Source organism: Sinocyclocheilus rhinocerous, unplaced genomic scaffold, assembly GCF_001515625.1.
Source record: "Sinocyclocheilus rhinocerous isolate Xijiao unplaced genomic scaffold, SAMN03320098_v1.1 scaffold946, whole genome shotgun sequence".
Taxonomy (NCBI): domain Eukaryota; kingdom Metazoa; phylum Chordata; class Actinopteri; order Cypriniformes; family Cyprinidae; genus Sinocyclocheilus; species Sinocyclocheilus rhinocerous.
The window spans coordinates 1,085,924-1,100,135 of NW_015633151.1; the positions used below are offsets into that span (position 1 = coordinate 1,085,924).

General features: G+C 33.6%; 2 protein-coding genes across 6 annotated transcripts in view; one reads left to right on the forward strand and one right to left on the reverse strand.

Moving 5' to 3' along the window:
• The window catches only part of LOC107743232 (sodium-dependent neutral amino acid transporter B(0)AT1-like), a 15,498-nt gene extending 9,904 nt beyond the window's left edge, over positions 1-5,594 (reverse strand). Inside the window, exons 1-7 of the mRNA XM_016556374.1 lie at positions 5,334-5,594; positions 2,894-3,034; positions 2,606-2,743; positions 2,341-2,522; positions 1,084-1,194; positions 884-996; positions 522-650 (exon numbers count right to left, since the gene is read on the reverse strand). Of these exons, the coding sequence (XP_016411860.1) occupies positions 522-650; positions 884-996; positions 1,084-1,194; positions 2,341-2,522; positions 2,606-2,743; positions 2,894-3,034; positions 5,334-5,532 (1,013 nt within the window). The 5' untranslated portion in view covers positions 5,533-5,594. The remainder of the gene's footprint in view (positions 1-521; positions 651-883; positions 997-1,083; positions 1,195-2,340; positions 2,523-2,605; positions 2,744-2,893; positions 3,035-5,333) is intronic.
• A 2,827-nt stretch (positions 5,595-8,421) lies between these two features.
• The window catches only part of LOC107743170 (FH1/FH2 domain-containing protein 3-like), a 190,638-nt gene continuing 184,847 nt past the window's right edge, over positions 8,422-14,212 (forward strand). For all 5 annotated transcript variants that reach the window (XM_016556304.1, XM_016556300.1, XM_016556301.1 and 2 more), the window contains exon 1: positions 8,422-8,903. In XM_016556304.1, coding sequence (XP_016411790.1) covers positions 8,739-8,903 — 165 coding nt within the window. In that variant the 5' untranslated portion in view covers positions 8,422-8,738. The remainder of the gene's footprint in view (positions 8,904-14,212) is intronic.

Consider the following 14,212-nt stretch of genomic DNA (forward strand, 5'->3'; position numbering starts at 1 on the left):
GCTTCTAGAGAGCATTTGATTGGACAGAAAGTTTCATGAGAAGCTGAAGTACGATGTGACGTCAAAAAAATCGTTGAGCCGTTTTGGCGGAAGTGACGAACTGCAAGTTTTGAATGCTTACATCTTCTAAATGCGAATTTTGTCACTGTTTTGGAGCACACTGCCTTATAGATAACCTTAAGACTAACATATTGATACTAACACCCAAAAAACTTTAATTTTGATTTCATGGGGACTTTAAATATAAAAGTATTAAAGTATAGTAGTTTATGTAGAACTAACATTAATCAAGATTAACAAATACTGTAAAAGTATTGTTCATAGTTAATTTTTGCAGTAAATGTGGTAACATAATACATAGTATTAGTTACAATAGTCTTTTGATAAAAAAAAAAGGTTTTCAATGTATCAACAACCGAGTCAGTCAAGTGAATGTCTCCATACTTATCTGTGGAATTGTCATGAATCACTTTTTCCCAAAACAGAAGGTCAGATGATATTGTTGTGACACAAACACTCACCCACTCAAACAGTCATCAAATCTCTCTGTAGCTCTGAAACCAATGATGCTGTAGATGACAGTGGCAGCGTAGATCGAGGTAAAGGCATTAATGATGGAGATGATTACTGCATCTTGCTCACAATTATTGCTGACGGAAAGAGAAAGAATAATGAATCTGTTAATCACTGAGGTGTCTGCATTAAACTTTGGGAGGGATTTTCAACTGATCATAAGAATAAACCTCCTAGAGACCAATGTCTTATTTTTCACCACAATAAAAGGCTTTATTTTACAAAAAACAACCAAAACATTATATATGTGTATATGTATATAGTGTAAAAGTAGCCTCAACACACAAAAATACTTAAAACATGAACTTACTGCACAGAATTGTAGCTGGAGAAGGAGATGAGACCTCCAAAAGCCAGAGAAAATGAATAAAACACTTGTGCACCTGCATCTAACCATGTGGATGGGTTTGCTAACTCGTTTAGCTGCAAAACACACAATTTTGTGTTTTATAAGAGTACTGGTTGTATTAGAACTTATGAAAGTTGAATTTGTTTGATTCTGACTCTCACATCTGGAGTGAAGAGGAACTTAATGCCATCAACGGATCCTTTCAGAGTCAGTCCTCTGATCAGGAAGATTGTAAGAACTACATATGGCAGCGTAGACGTCACATAAACAGCCTTTAAAGAGAAAAGAGGAGAGAAAATCAACCTTAATGTGAGTGTGAATATCATATCTGATGACAGATACTTTAGGTATGGTACAGGGAGTTCAAACTTTATGTTTTGTGGCTCTTGATTTAGCGATAAACACTTTGACATTCTGGAATTATAATCCTTTTTATTGCAACAGTTAAAGCAAAACTGTCTGCTTAATTGTTCACAAGAGCTGTAAAGCTGTAAAGCTGTTCTGTGCTGGAAATTTTTACAAGCATATGTCCTTACAGTACGTCACTGTGATCTTTATTCTTTATTTCAACATTCATTTATAGCATTCTCATGATATAAAAAGGTATAACCTTTGACAACTGTATTGAGTACTGTTTTACTGGTAAAGCTGTCTTACTTGAGCATTAATGATTACAGATTAGCAAACGGCTTCCCAACATTTTTGTCTGTTGAACTCCTTAGACGTAACATATTTATTTTAAATACCCCTTGAGATTTTAAGTTAATATTTCAATAATTTAATGTCACATTCACATTATTTTCTAATAATTTAAAAATTTAAAATGATTTCTAGAAATTTTTTAATAGAAATTATAGAAATTATTATATGTACATTTATAGAAATGTACATATATATGGCTATAATTATTGTTGTTGTTGTTTTACTCTAATTATAAAAATTAAGATATAAATATATTACCATTTTAAATTACAATTGTCCAGTAGAATAAAAAATTATAATACTTGACCCTTACACAAATAAAATATATTTCCTCAAATATTAGCAATCATATATATCAATAATATATGCAATTATTTATTATATGGATTAATATCACTGTAGGGTGCCTTTTGGTGTCCTGTACATAAATAACTCATTTGCCATGATAACATAAAAATGACTATGAAAGGGTGTGTTATATTAGGCTAAGTTTTTATATTCATAACAAAAGCATTACTTTGCTCTTTAGATACTTTTTTTTTATTTACATTTTTTAGTTTTGTGTAAGAGGATGCGTGTTATTTTGCTATGTCCCATGCACTGCCCATTTTACTGCACATGATAAATGTGACATCATTCATAAATATATTGTAAATCTGCTTCAGATTCTGAAATATTCTTGTTTTCCATCAGTGCTGTTATTAGAGCAGCTCTACCTTTCCAGTCGTCTCTATTCCGCGGATGCAGCAGACGTACAGCACTCCCCAGGCCGAGATCAGACAGAGGATCATCCACCACTGCAGACCTCCTGTCTCATCTATAGCCGCTGAGGTGTTCAGAGTCTCACGATACCAGAAATAGTCCACAGGTGAGCTCCTCTCACACTCCGAAACCAGTCCTGCCAATAATCAATGTCCATGCTAGCATTTTTAAAAACACATTCAGAATTTAGTTCCTCCTCACGGTGCTCATATACTGTACCTGTCCTGTTGGCATTGATGGGACACTGGCTCCAAGGCAGAGGCTCCTGGAAGGAGTTGAAGAAGTACCACATGACCCAGGCTATGATGGTGTTATAGTACAGACTGACCAGAAAGGACACACACATAGATGCGATACCTGCAACAGAACAGGAAGTAACCTACTTAGATCACATACTCAACATGGACACATTACTTACAAATCATTCATTCATTTATTAAAATTAGAAATGTCTTTACTCAATTTATTTCATTCTATATTTAATACGATATTTAATATTGAGCTCACCAACTCCAAGCATGTAGGGGTTAATAGTTCTCCACACCCCAACGCTTCCTTTCCTTAGCCGCTGACCGATGGCAAACTCCAGATGGAGAAGAGGGATTCCCTCAAAAACCAGCAGGATTAGGAAGGGAATCATGAAGGCCCCTGAAAGAAAAGAAATATTATTTTCATTAGCATGTAATATGTCACTGATGCTTGTCACATCTTGTGGTTTGTGTTTTCCACCACAGATGTGTCATCAATACGACTACAAATACAGTTGAAGTCAATGGGGACATCAACTGCATATTCTTCAAAATATCTTCTTTTATGTTGAACAGAGGAAAGAAATTCATACAGGTTTGGAACAACTAGAGGGTGAGTAAATGATGACAGAATTTTCATTTTTGGGCGAACTATGTCTTTAATAGATTGTATAAAATAGTACGCTATATTAGCAATATACAGTTACTCAGCTGTAAATTAATGTACATTTACAGTTGTAAAGTTCCATTAAGTTGTTTTTTTTGGCTACTTAAAATGAGCAAAGTCATTTCTGGAACAGATGCCATTGTCAGCCATTTTCGCAGCAGTTGAGTTAATGGTTGGCTGGGACGCTGTGACCCTTGAGGAGTTCTCACTTGAAGTGATCTTACCACACTGTCTAGTTAACCTTGAGCTGAGGTCTGTGGTAAAAAAGTTACATACATTTATTATGCTTACCGGAAACATGTGAAAATTAATATGAGGCTTTAAGAGCCAAAGCTTTTTGATAGCATCTCATAAAAGAAAATCCCTTACACAAATGTATACCAGAGTAATCAAAGTTTATAACCATATCAAAGAATATAGCTACATAGTCACTATAGTTTTTCTTACTACTGTAAAGCCATAATAGATTAATGCAAGAGTATTTTAGTATTTTGAAAGGTCTTGTAGACTTTTACAAGGTGTAAATTTGTTGCTGTTCTAAATAATTGCATTATTGAAGTTATTAATATAATTAATAGAAATTAATATAATTATTTTAATATAAATTTGTGAATCATATGAATTGTTTTATAATTTCTTCAGCTGGAAAGAAAAAAAAAACGATCTTGAAACACTTTTCTTATTCTCATTAGTTTAGTTTATTGCATAATAGAAGTATTATATGATTTTTTTCTAATTCATTGTTTTCTTAACTCAACAAATACAATTTCTGATTTAAATATAAAATTGTGTTAATGTTCTGTATGAATAATATTCTGTAAAACATATATTTTAAAATATTTTCTGCTAAGGCACATTTTATAGTTTCCTAAACAAATTAATATGCGTTGAAAATATTTTATTATTTTAAAATGACCTGTTTTCTTTATTTACTTGACACATCAAATGTCTCATATTTTGTCTCTTGGTAAACTAACTTAAAAAAAAAAAAATTAGGGGCAAAATTGTTGGTCGTGGTGAACACCAAAATTGAGGGGCATCATTTGTGTAAAAGCTGATATGAAGTTGATAGTTGTATAATTAATTTTCTCACAACAAAGTTTGAACTGGTTTATGCCAGTTTCACTCTTTGTTCAAAAATATATATTTTTGATATTTTTACGATGGATTTTCTTAAAGTTTAAGATTTAACTTCTGTATCTGGGATAAGTTTGAAATAATACAATTTGCATAAAAAGCATTTGAAAAGTAGAAAATGCAAACAGTTGTTGATGACAGGCCAAAATGAATTTACCATATTAAAATAATTAAAATCGGCAATTCATTATGCTGCAAACCCCCCCCCCCCACAAACTACATATACTATAACAATGTTTTATTATAATATGATTATTGCTTTGTATTAGTAATAATATTAGTAGGTTTTATTATTGAAAATGTTACTCGGATTTTGAGATGATGATAATGAATGTTAATTTTGCCTAAAATGCTGAGCTAGATTTGCCAAAGGGATAAAATAAAATAAAGAAAGATATGTGAAAAGTTATTGCATACCGCTGATGAAAAAAACAGGAAGAAAAAAACCCAGATACAAAATAGCAAAAAAGTGACCTCATATTTAGTATACATTTAATTCAAACCATTCATTATACATTTAATTTAACCATTTAATTATTTTTTGTATAAAAAAATAGAGGTTGTAAACATTGATTATTGCAGCGCATTTTATATACGTGTGTACTGTACACTGTCAGAGATAAATCTGTAAAATGACTGGCAGTACATTATCCATTAATTTTACAGACATTTCTGTTAACTATAAAACACAACACAATGCAATATAAAATTCAAAATGCAGTCTGAAAATGAATATAGAAAAAATTGTACCCTATTTTCACAGATGTTTTTGTAGAGTGTAGATCTGACATAATGGTCCACCTCTAATCTGAACTGATAGGAATGAACGCCTCTCAATGGTTCGAGCACAGATCCAACTCAATTCAGCCCCTCAGAAGCCCAAGCAAGCACTCACCTCCTCCATGGCTCTGGCACAGGTAGGGGAAGCGCCAGACGTTGCCCAAACCCACACAGAATCCCACGCAGGTCAGCATGTACTGGGCTTTGTTGTCCCACTTGGGTCTGTCTCCAGCCTCTTCCACCTCCAGCCGTTCCAGCTCATCATGGCTCAGGATCCTGTCCTCCAGGCCTGGGTTCGGCAGCTTCAGCTTCATGATCTCCTGGGCTCCCTGCGGTGGGTATCTGTGGGGGAATCTCTGATGGTGTCGACAGCAGGGAGCTGTGGGAGATAAGGACCGTCTGAGTGGATGCAGGTAGTATATGTAGTGAACTTTGGCATCGTCCCACCAGGCCAGTGAGTCACGGAGTGTCTTGAAGATGGGGAAAATGTCCTGTCAGCTGAATGTGAAAAGAAGGGCTGTGACTGAGACTCTGTGCATGGCAATAATTAATGTCTTATCAGAGATTGAGAATCTGATTACATGTACATGTCTCTGCGTACCCATTCTTGTGGTTAATAACTAAAGATAATGATTTTTACGGCACTTTGGAGGTAAGTCAAAGATCCTTAACTGTCCCATCAGCACACAAAGAGTAGAAAAAAAGTCACTTGACAGATAATATATTTATTCAGTGCGCAGTATAATCAAGTTTTCATTGAGTCATTAAAAGCAGTTCACTTGATAAGGGATGATGTTTTTGTGACTATTTCCTGTGATTCATGTGTGAAAACTGATTATTTTATCAAAAAGCTTGCAATTTGTGATCATCAGCAACTTTCAAATCACGTTTTTTCTTATTCAGGTATATAGAAATGAAGGAGGGATGACAACTTCTGTTTCCTAAGTTTGTGGTGAGCTTGGTTAAAGAAAATAGAAATGGCAAAATGTTTTTACTGATTTGCATCAAGGTCTTTAGTGCAAAGATTTGTGCAAGTGCAAGGTTTTACTGCAAAGATAAAGAGTGAAGGACAAATAAAAAAAACGTAATAATAATAATAGACTCTAAGAAAAGTCTGTAAAATGGGGTCCAAAGTACTGTGTTAATACGAAGATTTTTCACAGATGTTTTACCTGTTTTTTTGCATTGTGTTGTATTTTAGGGTTAAGTGAAATGTCCGAAAACTTATGGCAGAAAATAACCATAAACTTTTGTTCTACAGACAGTGTAAATAATAATTAAATAATCTTAAAATTCCTTATTTTTTAAATCATTTTCTGGAAGTTTTGGAATTGCTGTGGTGACTTGATCTGATTATTTGATTGTTTTACACAGTTGAAGACATATAAAGTTTATAGAAAGTTTACTGAACCTTCTGCAAATCCGCTTAGAGCAAAGGTGTTATTTTTTTTAAGGAGCTTTTATCAAATATTTGCTAAAGACATTGTTTGAGTAAAGATTAAGCATTAGTGTAATGCAAATAATCAATTATCTGCTGTAGATAAGTTACCAATTAGATAAAATGGCAAGAAAAAAGACAGAAAGATTATGAAATTAACAATAACACAGCTACATATATGTATATATACTGTATACAGTGGGTACGGAAAGTATTCAGACCCCCTTAAATTTTTCACTCTTTGTTATATTGCAGTTGAAAAAATTGTATATTAAATGATTTTAGCAAATGGCTGCAATATAACAAAGAGTGAAAAATTTAAGGGGGTCTGAATACTTTCCGTACCCACTGTATATAAACTGTTAAGATGTAGGCCTATATAAAGAAACCTGTTCTCACTTTCAGCTGCTTTTATTTCTAACAAATTTCTTAATGTGTAAATATTTGTTTTAACATAAAAAATTAAACAACTGAAACTAAACATGTTTCACAGGCACTTGCTGAACAGAAATGGAATTTAGGTGAATGTGCAAAAATTTAAAACTACATGCAGTTAATTTAGATAAGATACGTGTACTACGACTTTTGAGTGTTACATTGAGAGTTATTATATTATTCTGTCAGTATATCTGTTTTCAATATTTCTGTTCGTTTACACTGCCCTCTAGCCATAGCTAGCGGTAACACAATAACCACTTTAAAACTAATGAGCAGGTTATGGAGTGAATTTTGTGCCAATATTAATCAAACAAATCCAGCGTTTTGTAAATAAACACAATCTGCTTTGCAAAGAAAAAACAGCTGCTGTTATAGTCAAACAATAAATAAAATATGGGAAGAAAAGAGCACTCACTGAACATCTCGCTGCCTGTTATTAGCGTCATCATAGGGGTGAACTCCGTTATATTTGCGTATAGGAAGAGATTGATGCATAGGAGCAGTTTCACTTTTATGCTTTGGGGGGCACCCACCCAAGCCCCAGCCCCCCCTAAACTCCACCTATGGATTGATGTCTTGCAGAGACATGTTTATGTGTGATAGAAAATGCATATCCACCCAACCAGGGATGCAGTCTAAAAGTTGCGTCTGACACTGAAACAGATTCTTTTTTTTCCTACTAAGCATAGTTCATGTTTAGGCCTTCTATCAGTGCTGATGTGCTTTTACAACGAAGGGACTTCAGATAAAAATACGAACAAAATTCACAGTCCCATTTTGCTCAAGTGAGAGTTTAAGCAAGTGACATTAAAATGCGAACCATATCAGTATTTCAGCCAAATCACAGACTACAGGTAGCCTAACTACAGTATTTTATTCCAAGTTTTGGTTGCCATAATAACCTTTTTAAAGTTATGTTGCCATTTGTCGTGAAATTATTATTATTATTATTATTATTATTATTATTATTATTATTATTATTATTGTTGTTGTTGTTAATCATATTGGATGTGCACTTGTAATTATCTACAAGTACATTTTTTAGGAAAAATGTAGGCATGCTTGCAGATAATATAGCAAAAATTTAAATGTAAGCTATAATACATTTTTATTTGTTAATAACATGCATTTGTCTAGAAACATTAGGATACATTTGTCCTTAAGTATGTTTTTAAGTCTATTATTTCCGTAATTAGGCTACTTATAAAAAATGTTATGCTAGGAATGCATAATATATGAACAAGTTGTGATAAAAAATTTCACCAATGGGTGTCGCCAGAGCTCCGGCTCTTGCCCTCATACCTTCACTGTTGTGACTGGAGGGAGTCCCCCAATCCCGCTCACGTACTGCATCGGTAGTCATCAGACAGACTGTAGATGTCCCGTCCCGTCCCGTCTGCAGCAGTCTGCCTCAGCACCTTGCCTGCCCGACATGCCCTTGGATATTACCGGCCCTCCTCTTGCGAGAAACTACTGTAGAAATATAGAAACCACTAAACACTAACAGAGGACATCGCAGTAGGACGGAGCGCACCTGGATTCTTGACACTTTTACACTGCGTCTGATCTAAAGGATTTTTTAGTCGGTCTATACTTTTTTGTTGTTGTACCGACTTTTCCCAAATCGACTTGTATGGATGTATCATGGCTACGTTCGCATGCAGGGTGCAGTTCTTAGATGATACTGATCCATTTAATAGCACAAATTTTCCTGAGCCGACCAGACCCCCACATTTCACATTCAGAGAGGATATTCCGCTCATCAATCAGATCGCTGGAGTTCACAGACTTCTGAAAGCCCCACACAAGGTATGACAGACACCCCTAAAGCAGACATAGTTGTATCCACTCTCTGTAAATGACTGTGTTTATTAGAGGTATTTACATCTATATCTGATGCAGTGGCACAAATATTTTGTTATTGCAGTAATTCTGGAGGGCATCATGCAGTTATATGGCAAGCCTTTTTAACATTTATTGCCTAAAACTTAGAACTAGCATATATATTTATGTCATTAGTTCTTATTTTCATTTAGTTAATGTTTCATTGGTTGTACACTTATAGTGTACTTACTTAAGGAAGTACTGGTAATATAAGGTACATTGGTTAAGCTTAGGTTTAGAGTTAGTACCTAGTTATTACCCAGTTATTGTAATTACTATAAATAGTACATGTATATGTGTAACACGGCTGTAAAATAAAGTGCTACAGTGTCATTAGATACTAATACTTATTCATTAGTTATCTGTTTCAGTTTTCTAATTGAATAGACACTGGTATATGTTTGACAGAAGTTCTATACCAGTCTAGTAAATTAGTCTAATTTAAAGTAGCTATTCTGACTAATAATTTGTAAACAACAATTCTAACTAATTAAAAAAAAGGAAATGTTTCTAATAGCAGTTTGGATAGAAAGAATTGTCTAATAAATAGGAACTAGTCTATTAGTGTCAATAAATAAGTAATCTGTTTAATAAGCACTTGGAATGGACACATGTAACTATTCAAATAGTTACACATAACTAAAAATACTATTACTGGTTACACGTAAAACTGGTATTTGAAGTCTGAAGTAAATAGTTGATTTTTAAACCACAGATTCAGTTGACAAAAAATAGCAAGTGGTTACCAAAAACTTAACTATAGTTAATTCTCGTCACTACTGGGATAGTGACTAGCAACAAAAGAATAAGTACTAGTGACTAATTGCTGTTGGCAATCAGTACTAATGAATAATCACTAGTGAACCTGAAAAATATACTGGTCACTTTTGGAATAACTAGTACACTGTAAAAAGTGGTAACCTGCAATGTAATTTTAAAGAGCCAGTTGTGCTTGATTTAACCCTTAAAATTAGTTTTGGTTGGTATATGAATGTATTTAGGTTAGTTCAGTGATTTAAAATAATTTTGACTTGACTAAAACCAGATGATGACATTTTAAGGTTACAATTTTCAGTATAATTAGAAATATGCACAAGTAACAATGCAAACGAATTAATGTTAAATTGTCTTGCCATAGCATCTATGCAGTGCCAATGCACTGTTAGAGAGAAGTGATATGATGTCAGGATACTTCAGTGCATAGTGGGCTGCACTGCACCAAAGTCTGCACTGTCCTGTGCACACAGGAGGTTGTTTGTTATTGTCAGTGCTTCTAAAGCACACCTTTTCAGACTCAAATATTTAACTAATGCTGTTCTATTTAAATACAGCCAATAACAAAACAGTCAGTCAAGTCAGTCAATCAGTTTTCCGATATCATAATAGGAATGACAGGTAACTGGTGTTGATAGTGTAGATATTCACATCCTGTCTCTTCTTGCAGCCTGTAATAAACCTCACCTCTAAATTACCCAGCTCTCCTTCATTACAGGCATGACCCAAAACAACTGAGGTTCTTCTCCAACTGTGTAAGATATAATTGTTGTCTTAAACTTGGTTCATTTCCACTACATAAACAGTGTTATCCTTTAAGCAGGTTTTAGGAGTGCTGTTATTGTGGTCTTAGAGGAATGCACAGCAGCTGAGTGCCATACTTGGGTGGACTGAATGCTTGAACATGCCATGTTCACATACTCAGGATTCTACAGCTGTCATTGGGACTGTCAGTGATGACCGTCCACATAAAAGGGTCCTCCAAGGGGCCAAACTGCTCTGTTTGGTGTATAGCTTATTCATTGTTGTTTGTATAGGAACATTACTGTTCTCTTGCGACTCAGAGCTAGTTTCCAAACAGGTGAATGTCAGCTCTGCGTTACCATTAGTTGGTTTGCGATTGTTCGCTAGGTAAAAGTTAACGTGACTCACCCACTACCAGTCATCGATGGAACTTTTAGTGCATCACAGCTGCTTCATTACGAGTGGATCATTACTGTGATTTGAAGTACTGACCTTTCCAAAACAAACATGCATGGAACTATTTCTGCGACTCAGTCCCCATCATTAAGATGGTTCCTTAAATCACTTGAATGAGTGATGAAACATTTTCAGCAGATGGATAAATAAGTCCAGATGCTCATTAGTTATTTGACTTTTGTTTTAGAATTAGGATTTTGTACGACTTTATACTCTCCTATGACCCTAATGACATATTTTCTGTGAAACACCTCTGTTAACACTGTAGTCCAAAAATGGTTCACAATTTTTCAAGAATGATTTAATTTGTTCTTTCTACAATTCAAGGATTCTGAACAAAACATCTTAAGTTATATAAAAAGTTTATTATTCAAATATATAGGGGTCAATGACAAAAAGGGGGTTTCCACTGTCAAAACAATAAAAAATTAATACTGCTTTAAAATGTTATTTTTTCTCTCTCATAGGTTAGAATGTGTCCTGTTTAATTGCTTTATTTTTATTTTCTGAGCAAAAAATAATGTCTATCATACATTTTTACCACGATTTACAGGAAACGCCCACTAAAGTGTCATTCCATGCAACCAAAAAACCGTATTATTATATTTAGAACCAGAATAATCAGATGTCATTAAAGGACTTTATTTAAAGATTAAATAAAAGTCATTTTAAATCTTTACCACTATCCTTCATACACTAGGTTTTACCCATTTAAGGCAGTTTTTAATCATTTAAAATATAAGAAAATTTCAGTATTATCACTTTTTCTTTTATATATTGTAATAAGTACAAGTCAAAATAAGTATGTTGTTTCATTTTTAGATAAATATATCTGTTATGCTGCATGATGATGGAACATTATTTCACCCATATTTTGACATTTTTCATGACTTTCTATGTATAAAAAATTACTTTTGTGGACACCAAAATGGAACGTCTCGTCTTTGAGCCATGTACGTATGTATATGCCAATCATCAGAGTTTGAGAGAAATGATGTATGAAATACTTAAGGTGCATTTTCATGGACAAATTCCATTCATTTTAATAGGAAAGACTGTGGGCGAAATATTTTTTTGCAGTCAGATTTTGTAACAGGTTTAAGTTGGTCACATGGTTTTGCCGCCGCATTCACCAACAGAAAGTAGCTTGATATGAAAGTCACTTCTGTGTAAAATTTGCTTAATTTATCTTTCATTTATGTCTCTGAACTACAGATCTAAACATGCATAATCAAAATTGGAGTTGATAGCTGTATTTTCAAATGACTTTCACGCAAACATGTCCTATCATGTAAGATCTGGTTCACTTCTGAAGGCACCAGATCTGAAGGATTCTTCCAGTAAACAGCATCCATTGGAACTTGTGAGCACCATTATAAATCCTTTATTATGATTTCTGAGTTGCTTTTATCCAGCTTGGGATGAATCCTCAAGGGCATCATTTCTCCAGTGCATCAGGAGGTCCCAGCAAAGCTTTCGACTTCCTCCACACAATTCGCAGTTTAAAACAATCCATCGTTGGCAGCTTAGCAACATGAGATATGATTCAAATTCTCTTTGAGCCAACAGTTTGTTTTTCCCAATTTCCCAATGAAGCAGTCAGTGTAAGGAACCACAGAGATAATGGGAGTGTCAGTGATGTAAAGAGCTGTATATGGTTACCATTGAAACAGAGAGAGAGAGAGAAAAAGAGGAAAGGGGATGTGATGAGCTGGCATGTTATTTAACATCAGCCTGCAAATGAGCCAGTTGGATTCGTTCAGTTGAACACAGTCCATCTTTGTCTTGATTGTTATATTCATTTACAGCAAGACTAACAGATGTGACATGCTTTATTATGTGTCCAGGGTGTCATACAAGGGTGTCGTAACTTTTATGTCGTTAATCAAAAAGTGCATTAGTAGAGTATATTAATATTGTCAAACAATTCCATCAGGAGTTTGGAACTTGGTTCTAAAATGCCTGGGACCTATTTGTCTGTTCATACTTGAATAAAATGGAGAGGAATTCTAATATTTATATGTAAGATACACAGACATGTTTTAGCTGCGTTATACATTGTTTATCCAGGATGCAGAGGTTAGTGAAATTGATCTTGGCTGAGAAACATGAACCATATGGTGTGACACTGGCGTTGGTTTTGATTAGTTGGAGTCACTTGGGTGAGCCATTATTGCTTAACTGAGAAGAACAAGTAATGTTTCTGTAGGACACCAGAGGGTCAGTATATAAACTGCCATTCAAATCTTTGGGATCATTATGATTTTCAATGTTTTTTTTTTTTTTTAAGTTTCTTATGCTCATCAAGGCTGCGTTTATTTGACCAAAAATACAGAAAACCCCCCAGTAATATTGCTATTTAAAATAACAGTTTTCTATTTTAATATACTTTAAAATTAGTGCTGTCAAACAATTAATCGCGATTAATCGTATCCAAAATAAAAGTTTTTGTTTACATAATATATGTGTGCATACTGTGTGTATTTATTATGTATATATAAATACACACACATGCATGTATATATTTTGAAAATATTTACATGTATTTACATGCATATATGTATATTAATATAATTTATAGTATTTATAAATATATTTAATATATAAACATAATTTTTTTTCTTAAAGGGGTCCTATTATGCTTTTTCACTTTTTCAACTTTAGTTAGTCACATATATTATGTAAACAAAAACCTTTATTTTGAATGCGATTAATCACGATTAATCATTTGACAGCTGTCAAGAAAATCATTCTAATATGCTGATTTATCATCAATGTTGGAAACTGCTATTTAAATTTTCTTTTTTCAGTATACTTTGAAGAATAAAAAGTTAAAAAGAACAGCATTTATTTAAAATATTTTGTAGCAATATACTATACCATTCAAATATTTGGGGTCAGTATTTTTTTTTCTTATTTTTTGAAAGAAATTAATACTTTTATTCAGTAAGGATGTGTTAAATTGATAAAAAAAATTGATAGTAAAGTCTTATATTGTTAGAAAAGTTTTTGAAGTGCAAAAGGGCGAAAAGTTGTCAGCGTAATGTAACTGTTGATCCTCTTCCAAATTCTAGTGATATGGTTTGCGATTAGACTTGTGCCGGTATTCGGTAATGCCATATATCACGGTAATGAATATGCACGATATTGTTATCCTGGGCACTTCTAAATACAGTGAATAATTATATATTACAAATTATTCCAAATTTTTAATGCATTTTAAGAATACTTTTCCCATCAACTGGTCAAAATGCACAACA